Source organism: Notothenia coriiceps, unplaced genomic scaffold (assembly GCF_000735185.1).
Source record: "Notothenia coriiceps isolate Sejong01 unplaced genomic scaffold, NC01 NC01_scaffold00029595, whole genome shotgun sequence".
NCBI classification, from domain to species: Eukaryota; Metazoa; Chordata; class Actinopteri; order Perciformes; family Nototheniidae; genus Notothenia; species Notothenia coriiceps.
In genome coordinates, this window is record NW_011362296.1 from 99,863 (window position 1) to 120,130 (window position 20,268).

The 20,268-nt window shown below is 41.4% G+C and overlaps 1 protein-coding gene across 4 annotated transcripts in view; it reads right to left on the bottom strand.

Annotated features, from left to right (window-relative positions):
- LOC104958974 (RUNX family transcription factor 2) overlaps window positions 1-10,628 on the bottom strand; it is a 39,798-nt gene extending 29,170 nt beyond the window's left edge. Inside the window, exons 1-2 of one of the 4 annotated variants that reach the window (XM_010786816.1) lie at window positions 9,640-10,628; window positions 9,295-9,418 (exon numbers count right to left, since the gene is read on the bottom strand). In XM_010786816.1, coding sequence (XP_010785118.1) covers window positions 9,295-9,352 — 58 coding nt within the window. In that variant the 5' untranslated portion in view covers window positions 9,353-9,418; window positions 9,640-10,628. Of the gene's footprint in view, window positions 1-9,294 lie in introns of all 4 variants that reach the window. The other 3 variants (XM_010786818.1, XM_010786817.1, XM_010786815.1) reach the window with 3 other exon arrangements.
- Between the last annotated feature and the right edge of the window lie 9,640 nt (window positions 10,629-20,268).

The following is a 20,268-nucleotide window of genomic DNA, read 5'->3' on the forward strand; positions in this document are numbered from 1 at the left end:
GGGGGGAAAGGAAGGGTGGATGGAGTTCATAGCTTCCAGCCTGAGATGTCCTCAGACAAAATCAATTCCAGTCATCTATAGGAAAAGTGGGTTCAATGAAAGGAAACATCATGAAAGTAAAATGGGGAAAACATGATTTCACAGAAGATAAATGACTTTGTTATTATGCGACCTATGACCCTGCCTTTTCCACACAAACTCAAAAGTTGCCGGTTGTTCCAAGAAAGGGCCTTTTCATCTCTTGTCTGCTCTGCCCCTGGCTGAGACTCGGATGACGCCAGCTTTATTGCGCCTAAATCGAGTCTTGAGCAGGGAGACTCATCAACTGCCTGGTCCCAAAGGGAACATCAATTACGTTGTGAAATGCTGTCCTTCAAACACAATCTATTCTGTGGTCCTGCATTATAAGCTGAGTATTTCAACGTCACACACATAAAAAACCCCTCTTTGGCAATAGGGTTGTTGGGATGTGGTCTCGGGCTGACAATTAAATTGTCCGCTTGGAATATGCTGTCACTCTGGAGGCGTGAGATTTACGGCAAATAATTTAGCGAGAACTGATCATCCTAAGTGTTTTGAGGGGATTTTATGGCATCATAGATCACTCTGATATGTTCATGCATCCCAGAGAGACTAAAAACTGTCCCCAGTAGTTGCAGAACTCATTTACAGACAATTAAAGAAGCTCTTAACAACCCAACCTCCTCACACTGAAAATGTGTGGACAACAGTCGTCATCAACTTTTAGTAACTTTCAATTAAAATAGGCGAATATTTAACAAACCACAAAGCATCACATAGCACTCTGTCAAAGTAAAGCAGCTAGTACCAGTACATACATCATAAAACAGGTATACAGGGTTAAAAGCTGTGAACATTACACTCTGTTGACATTGCAACAGATTATTTTTCATTAGTAATTGCCTCACACTGTGAGCCTGATGGTTAAGTAATATTTATGATGGGCCCTAAGGGCCTGCTTGCCTCTTAGTCTCTCTTATGTCTATAAAAGCTTTACTCTTAACTCAACTGCAGCACAGACAAGGTTCCATTACCACCTGATTGCATATGTGCTTGCCTTTAATGTACACTGGTCATGAGCTTATGTGCGCATATGCATTTGTTGTGGGTGTGTATGCACAGTATGTGTGTAGCAGTGAAGGGGCTGGCCTGAGACTTTGGTTAAGCAAACTATAATTTGGAGGCCCAGTGAAGACTCCCAGCAGCCTCTCACTGTTTGTTTACAAGAGAGACCAACTCTACTGTCTCTGCTGCATCTGCAGGGCCCTGCAGGAAAAGGGCGTGTGTGTGTGTGTGTGTATCTGTCTGGATGTGTGTGCATGTTTGTGTGTAGGTGTAATCATGTGTGTAATGCAGTATTCATGTGAAAGTGACATTTTTTACAATATGTAAGATATATCAGCTGTGGGAATAGGAAATACATTTTGCAGTATATATTTCCTTAAAGTAAAACATTTAAATGTACTCTTTTTCTTTTTAGAAGTCGGTGCTTCCAATTAAGCTCAAGAACTGAGACATTGCTCATTCTTATTTATTACAACTTTAAGCTACAGTAAATCAAGGCTACAACACAAACCACGCTTTTTTTCCTGAAGTATTTGTCATAAATAAGAAAACAAAAAGAGCTCAACTCCACACGAAAACTCCCTCAGATTAAAAAGTGTTTGTCAGCAAAAAATGAGTGCTATTTTAGTTTGAGCCGAGTGTTATTCTCCAGAGACTAAACTGCACGCTTTCTGTCCCAATTGGGCTTTCCCCCCCCCCACCGATCCTCCTCCCAAGCCAGAATAAAAAGAAATGCAATTCAAAAGACTGGAACTCCCAGCCTGTCATTTAGCTGTAGCTTTGAATTGTCTTTGCTCTGCGTGGGCTTTCTTTCACACACACACACACAGACAGAATTGTTGCAGCATCCTAAAATTCCATCACAAGAGAGGAAGAAAGAAATAGAGGAAGGAGAGGAACTTTCAAAAATATCACTCTAATAAAATATTCCTGCTCCCCTGGGATCCTCCTTTGCTCATTCAGCATCAGGAGAAGTGAAGTGGAAAACGCCTGTTATTGGTCTCTGTCCAAAAAGGAGAAAAGAGAGAAAAGAGAGAGACCTATTTCCTTTGGGGAAAAGACAGAAAATAGAATGAGGAGCTCAACAGTTGACGGAAAACTTTTAACTGCAACAACAAAATGAAGTACAGACGACTGTAAGAGGGCAGCTGTCTGGGTGAGTGACAGAATCCGACTCCAGACTGAGAGGCTGCTCTGCGAGGATCAGAACATGTGTATGTATATAGACTTTGATCACACAGAGCTGCGTGTCAGAGCGCTATGATTGGATTGAATATGTGTAAACTGGAACAGCTCAGTGATCAACATAAAACACAGCAGCTAAATCTTTTTCGAAAGACTGGCAGTCTCAGTCGCAGGAGGGCGCTTTGAAACAACCTGAAATGTAACCTAGGGGATTCTGCAGTGTTGTAACATTGCTTTACACGAAGAAATTGTTCGAAACTTTTCTTTTTCTCACAGCAAAAAGTGTGCAGCAAAGTTGTAAGATGAAAACAACTGGCAACACTTAAATGTAACCCCATATAAAGCTTTATATGCAGACACTTAATAAAGAATTAATAACACAATTTAATGTAGTTTTAAACACATATCTGTCTTTTTATATACAACTTTTATCAGTACATGCATTTGTGTAATTAGCAACATAAAATGTTATATGTATGAAATATTAGTTTTTTATTTAAATAATCAAGTAATTTACAAATGTATTTGGTCCCTCTGGTTCAGTCAGCCCAATGGTTCAGAATTATGTGGGATGCTTGAACCCATTTATTATACTTGCAAAAGTGCATAAGTACAGATATTATTTTTTAAGTTAAGAATATAATCACTTACAAATCCACATTCCTTTAATCTCTTTAGCATCTGAGTAAACTCCACTGATGAAGGCCATGTGATGTTAGAAAAAGCCCCAGGAAGAAGTGAATGAATATCTTTCAGATGCTTAATAAGTTGTTCACATATACACTGATAAACAATGTCTGCTGATAATAGCGAGTTAAAGCGAAGTGTTACCACGTAATAGTTTGCTTCTCAATCCCACTTATCTTCATACTTGTTTACCTCATTTCCTTTCTCTATATCTCTTTCTCTAGAGGCCACTTTACGAACATGAGCTACCATTTTCTAGCTTCCCTCTTCTCCTTAGGGAATTGTCAATATCAGCTACACACACGAGTCAAAGACTGGCATCCCACTACACACACCTACACACACTCCTGGCCCCTTTAGTGTCTCAGGGGCATATTTCATTTCAGTGTCTGTGCACACATTTGATTATGTCCTCATGCGTGCGCGTGTGTGCCACAGATGGTTCCAGTGTTGGTGACTCGGCTCTGATTATTGAGGTGACCAAAGCATCGCCGCCCATCACATTTGTCATCGCCCCTTTTCCTGAAAGCGTGGGTGGGAGGGGAAGGATGGAGGGTGGACATAAGGGGAAGGAGGAAGGAAAGGGAAGAAGGGAGAAGAGGAGGGTAGATGATGGTAAATGTCCACCCCCGCGGTGCCATATGGGAAGTGGTTTGAAAGAGTCAGTCTTGCGTTTCTCTGACTGCAAACCGATCCTTTCCTTTGTATTACATCCATGTCTCACTTACTCTTTTTCTACAATTTAATGTCTTCTGTAACTTTTTTAACATTTTTACCCCTCACTCTCACATTAATGAATAAACACGGGCTCTTCCGGAGTTGTCAAGTTGCCATAAAAGGCTTGCGTGGGCGTTTCCGAGTGGGTGGGCACTCTGATTTTCAGGTGTATTTGATCTGTTGTGTTCACACCTCGATGCTGGCAGGGGGCCCAACGTGTGGGCAGGTAATTTGAGCAAATTAGGAGATGGGGCCTGTGAGTTATTAATGACACCCCACACCTTCCACTGAACGTCCACCTATTGTTCCCTCCTCTGCACGCAACTCTCTTTTCTTCCGCTCAGAGTCCCTCGGTCCCATCTGTGCCTCAACACCCACCCTTAGCCCCTCTGAAGGCGCAGTGTATGGAATGCACACACACACACACACACACACACACACACACACACACACACACACACACACACACACACACACACACACACACACACACACACGCTGCACATGGGACGGGGGCGGCAGGAGGGGGGATTGGTTCCAGGTGCCAGTTTGAGTGAGAGCATTAATCAAGCAGACAGATCTTCCTGTCACAGACACCTTCAGCGCACACATACGGCACCACGCTTTTACAGAAGTAACTACGAACCCCACTGTCCTTATTCTGTGACATTCTACAAACCAAACTCCTCATTTGAAAATGCAAGAACGTTTTTTTTAAATGCATGAATGATTACAACTTGTGAGAAGGAGAGCGCTAACACCAACGTCTGAAGACACGTTGTAACACGGTGTGCTTATCCCTTCAGACAGACAGCCCTACTGATCTGCTGCCAGGCTATTGATCACAGCCAGAGCTCGCTGTTTGATGCTCCTTTACTAATCTTGCATCACCTTCTCTCTCAAAAAGATTGAGTAGAATCCTAGCCTTCTATGTCTTCACTTAAATTACAGTGTGTGTTAACTGATAAATAATCAGAATTGCTTAAAAAGCACGTCCAACCCGTGCTGCTCTTTTCATGACCTGCTGGTAAGTAGGTTTATACTTTCGGGAGTTTAGCCTGAGTCAGAGGGGATACCGCATTCCTTTAAGAATAAACCAACAAGGGGAAAAGCCTGCCCTTTTCGACGGTGTGGGGCAGAACAGGTAAGGCCTTGTGTAGGTGCTGCAGCCGCGCTCTCACTCACATCGTTACGGGCTGAACCCAAACATCCAAGAGGCTCGACACTCCATATTTCCCCCCTGTAGAAACACGCAGCGTGGAAGCGAAGCCGCCTCAACCTTCTCGCAGGAAAGCGAGGGGGGGATGCCAAACAATGCTGTTCAGGTTTCCTGCGGTTTTCTGTATCAGCTCCGTTTAAAGCCATCTTCTGACCAGAATAACTCAAACCAAGAGGAAATTAAACATAGAGCAGAGGGAACAAGGTATACGAATTTACGTTATAATACTGGTGTTCTGTTTCATTAGCGTGAACCGGTTCCAAGATAGACCAATTTTCAAAGTGTTAGGTAGTTACTTCCTCTCTAAGGGCTTATATCGGATAACGGTAAATCGCCCAGCATGATGCAATTGAAATGGATGAGGGGCTGTAGGATCTTGTTAAGTGTGAAAAAAGCACAGTGCTGCATTAAAAGCCTCGCTGGCTAACACATTGGCATTAAACTACCTGGTAATTGCATTGCGTTCTGTAGCATAAGCTTGCGGAGCAACCAGTAAAGCACACACACACAATTGGCAGGTAGTTAGAGTTAACAAGGCAAAGATATTAAACGTTCACATTGATTTATGTGATAAAAAGCAGAGGTGATAGCACTTATAACCTTTAACAGATAGGCTTTATCTCTCCATCGGAAAATTGTTTTGGAGTCTGTTATCAACACTTTAAACAGGCTGAAAGCTACGATAAGCACAGTCAATTGGCAGGTTGCCTTATCATAACAGTGTAATTAGCCCCCAAGCTACTGAATATGGGGATAAAAGAAGGGATAATACACAGGGCCTTGTGAGTATTTACACTGAACTCTCGGTTTGTTGTTGCAGTCTCCATAATACAGGATTGAATGTGATCTCTCTGCAGTGAGTCTGTCTTTCTTCTATGTTTCTACAACTCCACAGTGCTTCGTTTGGAACCAGGAGAAGCAGGCAGATATTGTTCAGGGTTGTTCGTGACGTGACGACAAAGTTGATACTACAGAAAAAAAGTGGCTCGCAATCAGGGTTTCTTTTGTTTCTGGGGAAAGGCGTCACATTTTTATAGATTTCAGATAGTGTTTCAGATTGAATATATGACCATGCAAATACCTTTACAAAGTTTCTTAAACATCAACAGGGGGAAAATACTTTTTCCAGCCTGTTCAAATCACAGGTTAATGTGCTACCATGACGCTCTAATTTGGACCTAATAAGTGCCTACAGCCTATTTAGAGCCATAATCAACCCACCATTCACTGTTAGTACCTACTGTATGAGTGAAAATGCAGAGCAATTAATCTATCTTTGATTAAACAATGATCACATTAACAGTCTGATTACCCTCAGGAATTATGCAGACTAATGTGAACTCCCAGCGCTAATAAGTCCTAATAGCTAGCGCAGCATTCAAACACACATACAGCACCATTTTACTCCATCAATATGACCCTGGCGGGATTAAATAACATGTTTGCCTCTGAGGTACAATCAAGCAATGCTAAATAGAGTTCCTTTGAGCCTGGAGTTAAGGGAAGAGTCTCCTCTGCACAGTAGCAGCCAGTGAAGCGCTCAGATTTTTCCCCCTGGCTTTTTCAAATTACCTATTGATGAGTGGGCTTCACGTCTCTCCCTGGATGAGGGGAGGAGGATGTCTGGTTCACTTTTAAGATGTCTCCAAGAAGCAGGCATGTGGTTAGATCTAAGGCAACACTTATGCAACAGAAGCTGCCTTTCTCAAATACATATACGGTTTCCCTGCAAATTATCTGAGATTTTCTTTGGGGAAAGTTTTCCGCCTGGAGTCTTCAGATATTTACCCACATCGGCCCGCTTTCCTTTTGATCGTGTTGATTTGGGTCCGTCTGTGTAAGCACTTTTTTTCTTCTTCACCACTGCGACTGCACAACTTTACAGAACGATAATTGCTCCCATGACTTAATTGTCTATATGTAATTAAGTTTGTAATAGAGAAAATGGGCCCTTAAATGTTCCCCAGAGAGGCATGGTGGTTGAGTGGGTGCCACACATGTTGAACATTATTCTACCCTCCTCATCTCATCTGCCAGTCTGAGGAGTTATAAAAAATGTATTGAGGCAATTAAGATGAAAAAAAAAGCTTGATGTAAATGCCAAGACAAATTTTAATGAGCCCCCTTTTTCTCAATTTGGAATATTTGCCCTCTCCCTCAAGTCGGCTCAATTTATCGCTGGGAATGTACACTAAGTCCTAAATTAAAAATGTCCTTTAATACAAATCTAAGTACGGGATGGAGTAATGTGGCTTTCTAACTAACACAAACATATTTTGTTCCCATAAAAAGGGCTGACGCCGGACAAAATATGGTGAACATGGTAACAAGAGGACAGGATAAAGTCAACAGAAGGCGAGACTTTAGCTCAGTTAGATTGTGTTTATTTTCCAACAAGTTGTAAAGAATTAACAATTAATCTTTGTAACTAAAAATCAATATTAACATAAATAAATATATGTATTAAAATCTAAGTTATATTTATCACTTTTTATATCACTTTATGTCAGTTTCACGACTACTCAAAATCAAACTTCATCCACACTCTTTTTGTCCTAACCAAAAAAAAAAAATGTACAGCGCCAATCCTAATCTTGCCGGTTGTGATACAACACAGTCCACTACTTTTATTTATTTTACATCATGAATACAACAGAAAAACGCTGGTGGTCTTACAAAATTACATTAGGCTGTCAAGGGGGCTTTTTGTGGTTGCACTGACAGATTTACTGCCCAGATGTTCATAAACAGGGGCGACATCAATGAGCCGCAGCGCAATATCAAGCCACAATGCTTTATACCAGAGACCTGATCAGTGATTATCGGTCCTCTGAGTCCCTCCACCTGAACATCTGTACACATCTGCTCCTGTCTGCCTCTGTTACAGCATGCTTTCAATTTCCTGCGGCGCCCCGCTCCTCTCCTCTCGCTGCGACCCCAGAGACACAACGAGGGGTCAGGGGTTAACATGGTAATAGGTGGTGGTGATTGGTGGAAGACGCTCACTCTCTCCCGGCTTTCAGAGTGTATTAGGAGCCACCCTGCTTCTGTGCGGAGCCTCCAACAGCTGTGTCTGACCACGGAGCGACTTCTTAAAAACATCTTTTAAACATTTGATTTGGACAGAGGAGCGGAGGCTATGGACCGGAGCGGAGAAGAGAGCGGAGGAAAGGGGGGGGGCTATTCAAATGTCTATTCTTCGTGTCGCACAGGAATGGAAATGTTTGTTTAAATTTCAAAATTCATCTGGCAAACCTAAAGACATCATTTATTTTGCAGATTAAATTAGATTGTGTAAAGAAGCTGTCACAATAGAATATAGTAAACCCTAAACAGAGGCCACAAACTGCAGCATGTGAGTTGGCCTTCACAGGTTTTTGGAAATCATATGGTTTACACTGCTACTGTTCACAGCTCTTGACTTTTTGGGGTCTTATTTTCTATAGATCTTCTTTAGGATACAAGCAAGATCTTGAATATATGATTGAACAAATGACATGCATTCAAATGAACAAATTGAATTTTGCAACTCTTTGAAAAAGTAAAATTAAGGAGTTAATTATTCACACAAAATGATATATAATCGTTTCAGGAATTTGCGGTGAAGCAATAAGTCAATTAAGTTAATTGATTGTTTCAATTTCAAATGAATTATTCCAGCACTTTAATTACAAATTCATATCATGGAAGTCGACATGGAGCAACTTCTTGTTCTAAGTGGATTTATGTCTGTCGATTAAATGCTCTCTGGAGGCTGCAGAAATCCACCCTGATTAATTAATGACAGCAGCCCGACGGAACAATTTCAGGAAGCGATTACAGACCTTTCTTGGCATTCTGATCAATACTTCTTTCCTATGAACAACACAGACACCCAACACACACAATCCAGTGATCCCCACATCTTGTTTCAATGCTTGACTGTAAACTCTCTTGTGAGGCGTCTGTTTACGTTTGTCAAAAATATCACCCGCGCTTTTGTTTTTGGTTCCGCAATGGCATCGCTTTGTAAATCTAAGGGTATGTTGCACAAACATGTCATCTTCCTGTTCGAGGAATATTTATAAACATAGGGTAGAGTAAATACTGGAATCTCTAAATGAATAGAGGTTTTTTGGTTGTTTTTTTTGTATTTGCGCACCACAGAAAGTCTTGATGATAGTTGGGTCTTTTCTCCACCACAAAAAGCTTGGACCTTGATAGCAGGGTCTTCAATGACCTCAGCTGATCCCCCTCCCATACCCCCTCATCTGGATCAAATCCAATGTCGTTACCCTCTTTACCCAAAACCCCTTAATTCCTCAATCCAAACCTCAACACCTGACCCCAAGTCCTCCCCATCGCCCAATTCCCAATAACCCAACTCCAGACACAACAGCAAGCAGAGAAGCGGTACTCACCCCAGAAGAAGTTTTGTTGACATGGTGTCACTGTGCTGAAGAGGCTGTTAGATGCCATAGCTGCTTCTGGTCGCAGCAAGCCCCACTTTTGTTCCTCTGTGGTTTCCGTGACCCTTGACACGTCCTAAACCAAGAGCACGCAGCGTGTCATGAAGAAAAAAAAATGGAAAAATCATCCACAAGACATGCTTTTACGTATCAACTATTTAGATGACCACAAGTAACAACCAGGTTCTGGTTTTATAGAGCAAAAAAAAAAAATTGCAGAGGCAAATATCGTCTTTGCGGATAGATCAGATGGTGTCGGACTTGCTTGCTTGGCGAGTGTGGTTGGAACGTACTTACTCGCTTAGCGCCGTCCTTGTGACTGGTGCTGGCCCGCGACGATTAACCATTTACACTCCGGGTCGCCCTCAAACACCAACCCCGAGCCGCACGTCTGTGGTTCTGTGGTTGTTTGGGAAGCGAGAAAGAGCCCTCACACAACCCAAAAGGCACCAGCTTTAAAACTCGTCTCTTTCCTGCCCTCCATGTGCCGTCACTGGAGAGCCCGGGTCACATGTCCTCTGACGTCATCACGGCACGGCAGTTGAGTGGGACAGCCTACCGTTGTGGCTTTCTTCCCTCTCCACTGACTTTTTTTCTCCCCTCCTTCTCTGTTACGCGTGGTTCGGCAGCGTTTGCGGGTTCTCTGGGGGATCGGGGGCTGACGCTCCCATGAGTCAGGAGGCTTCAGTGGGGGCAGCTTGTTCAACCGCCCATAAGTCCTCAGCATATGGAGAACAGTGCTCTCTCTGCTTGGCTCTCCCTTCACTCTTTCATCCCCCTCTCCCTCTTTCTTCTCTATGTCTCTCTCCCTGACTCCACTGCTCCTTCTCTTCAACTCCTTTAACAGGCTGCTGTGTTGCTCCTGTCTGCCTCTGAGCAGGGAGAGCTGAGCTTGGTAAGACTTGAGGGTTTGAGTGAGGAGCGAATAGCTGGCTCGCTCGCGGTGTGAGACTGGGTGTGTGACTGTGTATACATGTGCAGCAGAGAGAATGGGGAAAAATAGAGACAGAGAGGCTGGGTGAGTGTGTGTGAGGTGAGCGCGGGGGTGGTGTGCTTATTTACAGAGAACTGTGTGAGAGCTGTCACTTTTTTGATGCGTTTTCCTCCTGTTTCAAACTTTCATATTGCTGTCACTAACTTCATGTAACTACAGTGTCACTACTGTAATAACTGTGTGTATGTATGCAAGTCCGCACTGACCTTTAATTGGCTCTCATAGAAGCGGCAGACGTGGGCGATTCCTGTAACAGGCCATAAATCGTGGCCACCTGTCTCCCCATGTGAAAGAGATGCCTTCTCATAGTCTCGCTAACACCCGGAGAGATACACACACTTGAACATGGACGCCCTGCAAGAATGGCTGTGCCAACATGTAGTGCGGCGCAGCCAGCTCACGGCAATCACCAGTGAATCATCACACACACAGATTCCCACACACGCACATGCAGTAAACACCCTTGCACGTCACGGCCCGTCTTTGATCAGCGCCCATCAGGTGTTTGTTTCAACAGATCAAAAACACAGACAGTGTTAGTATAGAAGCAGAGGAATGTGAGGAAAGGACTTGGGAGTGCAGTCAGGTTTGAAAGTATATCAGTCAACCTGTGCCACAGGCCAGTGGGCATGTATGACTAAGCAGTACATATAAGACCAATGCCTTGGGCTAGGGTTAGGTTAGGTTAGGCTTATGATGATTTGTTATTGCTAACTGAAACTACCTTTAAACTGTCATTTGCATAAATATGTCATTGTAGTTTAATCACAGCCTGTGGTATAGGAATTTAAAAAGCCATGTGTATGTGCCAGGTGCTTTGAGGTATCTAATTAAGTAACTCATAGTAACTAATTTCTATTAAACAGGGAGTCAGTGAAACTGTGCTTTGTAAAGTATTTGTGGTGCTGCTGATTTTTTTTAATGCATATCTGTATTGCTGTGAGCTCCATAAGTAAAGTTATTCTTGTAATGCATTGAGGTAATAGCAGAAATCACAGATACATATCCCACACTTTTTCAAAACTAAATATCAGAAAAGGTAGATGATGAAGCGTTTTAAATTTTTTTATTTTAAAACTGTTACATAATGAAAATGTACAGTTTAATGACATTTTTAGGGTGTAATTTGTACATGAATAGAGCATTTATATAAGCACAATTTGTCTTAAAATTCTAAAATGTTACAGTAATTGAAGTGCAAACGTTACATTACATCAATGATACAAGTTATTGTGTTACATCCAAGTGAAGTCATGCAATAATTACTAACTAGTCAGTATAAAATGAGAGCTAAAAATACAAATAATGAAACATGTGTGTAAATCATCTGTTTAAATGCTGAAACTAAATGTGTTTTATTATTGAGCAATAAAACCTTTATTTAAAAACTTAATGACCTTAATGTGCTTTCAGGGAATACAAATGCCAAACTTGAAATACAAACAATCCCCCCCAAATTCTACACAACAGCATGTCCACAAGTCTTTGCCACGTACCTTATTTTTGTGCAGTGGACACTTTTATTTGGTTTGTTGATTGTAAATATTTGCTGTCTAAAACAAGAACATGGCTCTTGAGTTGCAGCGCACGTTAAAACGTTTTCTTTAGGGAAAGTCTTCTCAAATGCTGCACACACACTGAATCCCCCAGATCATACACTGTACCTATTTCCATTCACAGATTTATATCGATCATGTCATGAATGCAGTTTAGCGTGATGCTTTCTGAACAATGCTTCCGGAATATGTTTTGGCCCACCAGTGCAAAGACAAACTGTACTAAGAATTAGTTTGGTACTCAGTACTCCAACAATAATATTTCATGTTATTTCATGTTATATGTGACCATTTTTTAGGTCTTTGCGAGTGGATTCTTTGCTGTCAGAAGCGTTAAACTTTAGGACAGAGTGCAACGAGTTCTGCTGAGCCACAGTAAATTACATGCAGTTTGATGGGAGTATAATTTGCACATCGTGATTGAATCTGAAATACTGAATGAAAAAAAGAATGCACAAATGTCAAACTCCGCTCCTAAGCCAGGAAACATAACTTCTTGGGTGGCATGGCATGTGATAAACAACCTTGATGGCGAAAATCTGAACTATGATGATGTTGCAGTCTCAGATATCTCTGCATGAATTCTTTAACAACTGCAAGGATTGAAATTGCCAGGAATGGATGATGTTTTCCCCAGATACGGTAACAAAGTTTAGTTAAAGTCGGCCAACTGTTGTTTTACGTGTCCAACTTTTTGGGTCAGGTCAGCGGTTCACCTACCTTAAGAAAACCACAATAAAGTGTTTCCAAAACAGAAACCTGGACCACATCTACTCCTTGTGTCTCCTTGTATTCAAGTCAATTAACCCCTATCCAGAAATCATGCAAATAAAAGGTTTAGATTTAGTTATAAAAGGTTTTTGGAACATTTGGCAAATAAAAAGTTTGGTTAAAAAGGTATTTATTGAATTTTTTCTGGCCTGATTGGATGGATTTTTCTAATTATATCTTCAGAAGAGCCTCTGATTTGAAGTTTATGTGCATTTTTTAATAGATTAAACATAATATCATAATGTGTATGCATTGAAGCAGTGGACAGAGTTCTATGCAAAAAATAAAAAAAGCACTTAAGGGAGGTACTGCCAGTTTGAAAAGGTTATCATTTTGCTGCACATACACATTTGTAATATATGTGCTCTTTGCTTTTATGTGATGGTAATAATATTAAATGCTGGAATATGATGTTGAATATAATATTTCATTCATTACTGGGTCTCCGCTGGTGGCCGGATACTACACTTGCTATACTTGTAAGTGTGTGTGTGTGCGTGTGCGTGTGCGTGTGCGTGTGCGTGTGCGTGTGTGTGTGTGTGTGTGTGTGTGCGGAGTTGAAGAGCCTGGCCATACTCGGGGTTCTGGCCAAGGTCTGCCCTGAGGACTGTGGTTGATGGCCCACCCTGCCAGACACTTTCTCTCTCTACCACTCAGGACCACACACCTTCAAATGGACTTGCGTTGTTATCACAAGCTCTCACAGAAACATAATAGAGGTATCATGTGTTAGAACATGCTTTAAAATCATACATGCTATTAACAGTGTATAAAATATCTACCTTCCTCGCTTTGTCACATCAGATGAACTTCGCAGAAAGAAAATCAATTCTGGAAAAATATCTGGGGATAATGATACCTAAGATGAGTTAAAATTAACTCAGACTGAGGCTGTCTGTATTCGTCTCTCTCCGAAGGCTAAAAATGACGTGACAAAATTAGCCCGGCGCAGACATTACACACGTGGAGGTATGGCAGTATTAGAAAAGGAAGGGTTTATTAATAGCCCCTTTTGGCTCGTGTTGTGTACTCTCTCTGGCGAGGCATCAGAAGGGCCCAGCGGGGCAAACAGGCAGGTACAGTGATTCACTTCAACAGGCGACATCTGTAAAACGCCAAGGTAGTTTACACTGCGGCCAAGCCCGAATTAACGTGCTTTCATTGGAAACAAACACCACTTGCAATCAGCTTCTGTTGGCCGTTGCGCCGCTGGTGTGAACGTAAATATCTGCTTACAGTGCTGCTGAGGCGGGACGTTGACCTGGACCCATAGACTGAAGCCAGAGTCATGAAGGGTCTCAGTTCAGCATGGCCCAAAAACTCATTGAAGTGCAGAAACTGAATCTACAACGCTCCGACGCCAAGAGGATGTTGATGTTCTGTGTGATTTGTTTTGTAAGGCACGGTATGGTGTAATGAAAAGTAGATATTTTTCTTTTGGAGTCCAGTGGTGGTATCTACATCTTCCAGTGACTTAAGGCCCTTTCTTGTGGTGTCTGGACAGCTGTTTTTGGAGTCACAGCTTTGAGGGAAAATAAAGTCAGCCTTTAAGTAATAAGGGGAAATGTTTAATATTGAATGGCGCGAGCACAACCTAAACACACATTTAAAATAGCTCTTGGAGTTGCAAAAAAAGGGGGGTAAAGTCGGATCGTTGGTGGAGGCTGCGATGAGGAGGCTGTGGCTGACCACCGAGAGACTGGTCTATTTTTTTATTTTTCCCTCCATTCCTCATTTTAATCAAGCGCCTGGTCCAGGATAAACAGTGCCTACCTACACTGCAGCTCAAACAGCGAGGCCCGCAGAGACCCAAGCGATGATTTCTAAACGTTCACTGACAACTCGGTTTAATTTGTGTGCTAAGTAGATGGAGGTGGACTTATATATATCTTTCTTACTTGGCAGACATACCACTCTCCCGCTATTTCTTCACCTCTGTGAAACTTAATGGTTCTTCTCAGTATGAAAAGCAATACTAGTCCTCCACGAGTCCTGTTTATATATGCCATGCTGTGTTAAAGGTGAGGACAGGTCCGGCTGCCGAGACCAGATCTGAGACTTAGAGCAAATTCTTCATACCGAAGACTACCTGACCATGACTGAGGACCTTGTGATGCTCTAACGCTACTCTGAGGTTGGTACAGTGGAGTTGTGGCGACTGTAAACCCTGTCATTGCGTGGTCAGTTGTCAACAGCTGAGAGATTTTACAATAGCTGTTAGGCCGAGGTCGACAGAGTTCAAGCATCTGAACTGCTATGTCAGCATTATAATTACACTGCGCCGATGATACAACTCCACTACGAGGTCACATGATGCCCAACAGTCAGGAGATGCCGTCACTCTAGGCAAATGTCAATAACAGAAATGACTGTCTGTCATGCGAGTGTGAGGAGGAATAAGTTAACTCTGCTTTCGCCGTGACTCAAATCTGGGGGTCACGACATCCGATGGCAACCTGAATGAGTTACACATAAGCTGCCCATTATGTGTCTCACAAACTCAGTTTACTTGCTGTCGAGAACAAAGTAGGCCTGATGAAGGCAGGCGGCTCACTGGAGAAACAAGCCATTATGAGGAGGAGTTCGGCACTGTGTCACTGACAATGGGCAAACAAAAGGCTCTGTTGTCTCCTCTAGTCGGTGGGTTATTTTTTATATTTTTTTCTGTGGGGCTTTTGTGATGGATAATTGCCCTCCTCACATGATTTCATAATGCTGTGACTCGTCTTTCAGTCCCTGTGTAACACAATAACAAGATAAAAAAAAGAGCAGGGATCTAAATCTGAATTTTTGGCATTGTTAAAAGTGGCCGCTTTTCTTCATTGTGGTGTATAATTTTAGAAAGATGTATAAGCAGGACGCGGACTTGAACCAGTCATAATACAGCCTGCAGCACAGCTCCCAGAGTTCACTGGCTGTATTGTCTCAGGATAATCATTTAAAAGTGCTCACACAACTGCACCATAGTTTATGGCTTTATTTCTTATGGCTGTCTAAATATCAGATTCAAATCAGATGGGAATACTCCCGAGTCAACCCAGATTAATACTGGATAAAAAAGAAGTCACCACATTGCTAAACATAGTATAACTATGTTAAAGCTCATATTAAAATGGGCATTATTAAGCTGTTTAAAAGCTCACATGTATCACCTGATCCTCTTTACAAATGAATGTGTCTTTCTTGCTGACAGTAGTCTGCAGAGTTTAAATGTCTGCGTTGCTACCTCAAAGACTAGTTTGAACTGTAAAAATGGTTCTCCGTACAAAGGCGTCTGCACATGAACTGTACGTGCACAGAAGAAACCCCGGGGCATTGTCTACTAGATGCTTCTTAGGTATGCAATTTTTTTTTCTGAGTCAGCAGAGCTCAATCCGGGACAAGTCAGGCGAGGAATGTATTTACTCCTCGTGGAAAAGAAAACACTTCAAACAGAAATCACATTATAATGTATGCTGGGATGATGAATCAGACAGTAAATTGACACGTAGGAATGCATATATTATAATATGGCTGGGTAAGGTGGCACTTGTAAACACATTCTTAAAAAGAACCTGCGCTACGGTATGTGCCATTAAAACGTGCATGCAGATTAAATATGCTTGTAAAAAATTAGAGGCTTACGCTGCTTCTGGGAGTAGTTTTAAAGCGAAAGCAAGGAACCCAAAAGTGCAGTTAAACAGAGGTGGGTGTTCTATGTTGTTGTAAAAATGTGGCACAGGAGAAAATCTAAGTTCACATGCATACCTGAAATAAAATATTCACTGACTGGGGCTTTTCACCTGCCGTAAGTATTCAGATCTTCCTATTTATAAAGGTATTAATGCCGTTATGTGAAAATACTTTAATACAGGTACAAGTGAACTTATAAATTAGTAATACATGAATTATCAGCAAAAACAAATTACTCGCGGTGCAGAAAGATGGGTGAGAGGGATATTATAAGATATAGCTTATTGAGTTTGGAATGACTCAGCACCAATATGATAGCAGTATTTTATTACGTGGCTATTATTATTTTATTGTTGTATTGTAGTTGGTTGAGGTTAAGTTCATTTGTAACTGCTGTAGTTACGATTGGACACTTTTTTAAAGATACATTTGCCTGAGTAAAAATTACATACGTTTGTATTTACCACTAAAATGTTATTAAATAGAACTATATGTTCAGTAATACAGTGGTATAAATCCCATGTAAAGAGTGACATGTGTGTTCCAGTCCATATGAGTTTGGAACATTCAACTAAGATTTTTATAACAATTTAATTTAAAATATTGTGAGGTTCTTGTAGGTTTTTTATTTGTTTCTTTGTGCTTGATTTGGCAAAAACCTATTAAGCAATAGTTTAAAAAATAAAGTTCGCTAGGTTTCTTTTTCTCATCTATTCTTTACACATGAATTATTCTTCTGAATGTATTTTCCTATTCTCCGGGCTAATCTTAAATACGCAGGCAGTGTACTATCATACAAATCTGTGTTTTTCACAATAAAAGTAATCAACAGATTAAATGAAACCAGGAGGAGCTTTGTAAATGATACTGGATCACTGAATAGATCTTTTTTTATACATGCTAACCATCATTTAAGGTTTGTTAAGGCGGTTTAATATTTTATTATTTAATTTTGTTCATGTGTGAAATTGTTAGCTTAGCTGTTCCTTGGATTTAAGACATCTAGCATCATCTTAAAAGCAACTGAATACAACAATTAAGAAATGCATTGCATAAAGTATTATATTTAGTACACATCTTTTAGCTGAACATTTATGAAAGGGACTGACTGAACTGTGCCTTGTGGCAGCAGCACATTCAAATGCAGCAGAAGAAATGATCCATGAATCCTAAATTAGCAAAAGATTTAAAGCAGTTATTTTTGACTTCCAGCAGTCTTAATATAATGAACAGAGGTAGATAGTTTTACGACCTTTTTATCCAAACACTACTCTTCCAAAAATGAAAAATGTAGAGCTCCAGTTAAATTAGGTTTCTTATGTGTCTCCTGTGAACAGTACACTCACGTATTGTTGCCTCTCCAACGTTATTTTACAGATGGTGGTTTTTGGGATGTGTATTTTTGAATTACAATGACTCCTTTTTTTACTCTCAAAACATTCCAGCAGCCTCCAAGATGAAATGCTGGAATCTGAGGCATGATGCTAATTTGAAGACAGAATAAATCTATAAATCTGACTTAGTCTCTCGCCCGGGGATATACAGCCATGATAATTACAGGTTGACTTTACAGACATGCAGACATCTCTCATCTGTACTGCTAATAGTATAACCAGCAGGCTGCTACGTGCTTACTCAATGTCTAGCTGTAGGGGTGAGCAGAGGTAAGCTGTAACAAAGATATCACTATTAAGCCAAAATCGGGGTGGTTCAACTTGTATGTTGTTGTGACAAAGATTTACGGCAGTTTAAGAAGAAATATAGGTTTGTTGTAACCCTGTGAGGGACATGTGGGGCTTTCCACTGATAATTCAGAAGAAAAAGGGCAAAACCCGATTAAAAAATATCTAAATATATCGCAAGAGCTTTGATTTTTTTACTTGCGAACAAACAAACAGGCATCACCTTCCACTACCAGCGCGAATCTCTGAGGAATATCTAACACGAAGCATAACGGATGATCTGGGAGGACAGTGCTGCATCTGCTTGTAGTTAAATTCTTGTTTTGCTGTGTCCTTCAGACGTGGTGCCATAGGCCCGAGTGCTGAAGCAAGTAGAGTTCATATGGACACAAAACCAACATGTGGTGCCGGAAAGACTCCCCACAGAGGTCAGCTTCAGGACTCAACGTCCCAGGAGATAATGGATCAGGACGGGAGGGATTGGATCGCTGGTGCGGGCCATGAAACAAACACTACAAAGACACTAAATAGACCGTTGGCCACGTGGGGAGCTTTATTGAGCTAGAACTTTTTTTTTAAATGTCTAAGCGCAATGCTAACTCTCCGCTGGTTTGGCCTTTGGTGCCTCTACCTCTGCATTCATAGGAGTTCATCAGAGGCAGTTATATTGTTTTTGCATGGTCAGAGTTTTCCGGGTATTTTTGCGGCCTCCTGTTTGCACACCTGGCGGAATTGTGAAAGTTTGTCTTGGGTCATGTGTGTTTACCCACCCCAGGCCCCAGAGGTGACCCCATCACGCCATCGACAGCGAGGCCAGCACTTGCGTGTGGCGATTTCCAAAGTGGCCAAGCTTGGAGAAGGGCCACACTGCCTGCGCTGCCTTTTAGCAATCTGGCCCCGCTCTGGCTGCGCTGAGAGGAGAAGGTGGGGGGACTTGTTGGCAGGGCCCTGCAATGTTTTCAGAAGCACAGACTTCTGGCAGCATCGCTCAATATGATGGAGAAAAATGCCTGCTGCTAATGAAAGCCAGCAGTGTCTCTCAAATTGGACTACAACCCGAAAGGCATTATGTAACTGAGATACCGTAAACATTTCAAAATTGTCTCTCAACAAATTATCAGTGTTTATTTTTTCCACATTATAGCTGATATTTTTTTAACAGTTTGCAATTGAAGCAACAGCGCTGAATGTAGACTACTTTTCCTTTGAAACAGAGGGTATTTTGCCATCAATTATTTTTCTATTTTATTATCAAAAGGTCTTCGGGCCAACAGGAGGGCAAAAATATTTCTGGATGTCGAGACGCCATTTGTAAGGACCTAATTTGTATCTATAAATAACCAAAATACAAAGATTGACTTTGTGGCTGTGGGTCAATGTTAGTTTGTTTTATATAGGATGTTTGATTTTGAATTAAATCCCTTCGACAAAATGAGACTCCAGTCTTATCAGAGATGTGCAAATGCTGCATCTGCAATAATCCCCGACTGCTGAATGCTGCTCTTTCTCTCCTGTTTTGATAGTGGTGTTTTTGGCTTGAGCTCAGTCCTGCACCTACAGTATGTATTGGTCAAATATTTATCTTGTTCAGAAATACGTGGCTATATTGAGATGGGAATAGGGTAAGATGATTTAATGGGCACACCAGAGGGCCCTCTTTGGTGCCAAAGTTTTGCAATTCTGGTGGTCTTCTCTCAGAGATCAGACACCTGAAGGGTCGTTTAGGAGACCACCAAATGCTGTGATTCAAGACCCACTGAGGGGACATGAAAGTATGAAGAAGATGGAAGGGTTTGGATGGCAATTACCGCTCATCAAGGCAATTTTCAAAGGGTGACTAAATTGTTGAGAGTCTTGCATGATAGATTTACAGTCTTTTCCCTTTGGTGTCGTCCCTAAAGAGTCAGGGTGGGGAAGCAACTTTCTATGTCAGCACAGACATCATAACTTCAGAATAAAATACAAGCTCTTCTTTACGGAGGATTCTTTGTGTAAAGAAGTTAACCAAAACGTACACTTGAAATGCAGAAGCATTCCAGACGGTCCGACTAACATATTTGCTGTACCGTTTACTGACTGTAGCTCAAGCAAAGTACAGAGTAACCATTTGATCCCGCTGAAAAAACTGAAAACGAGACATTAAAGACAAAATCCGTCGCCTTCTTTATTTGGAATTCTAAATCTTCCCCTCTTTGATTTTTTTATACTGTGGACCAGAATAGTAAATGTGATTTTCCAGTATTTTGAATTA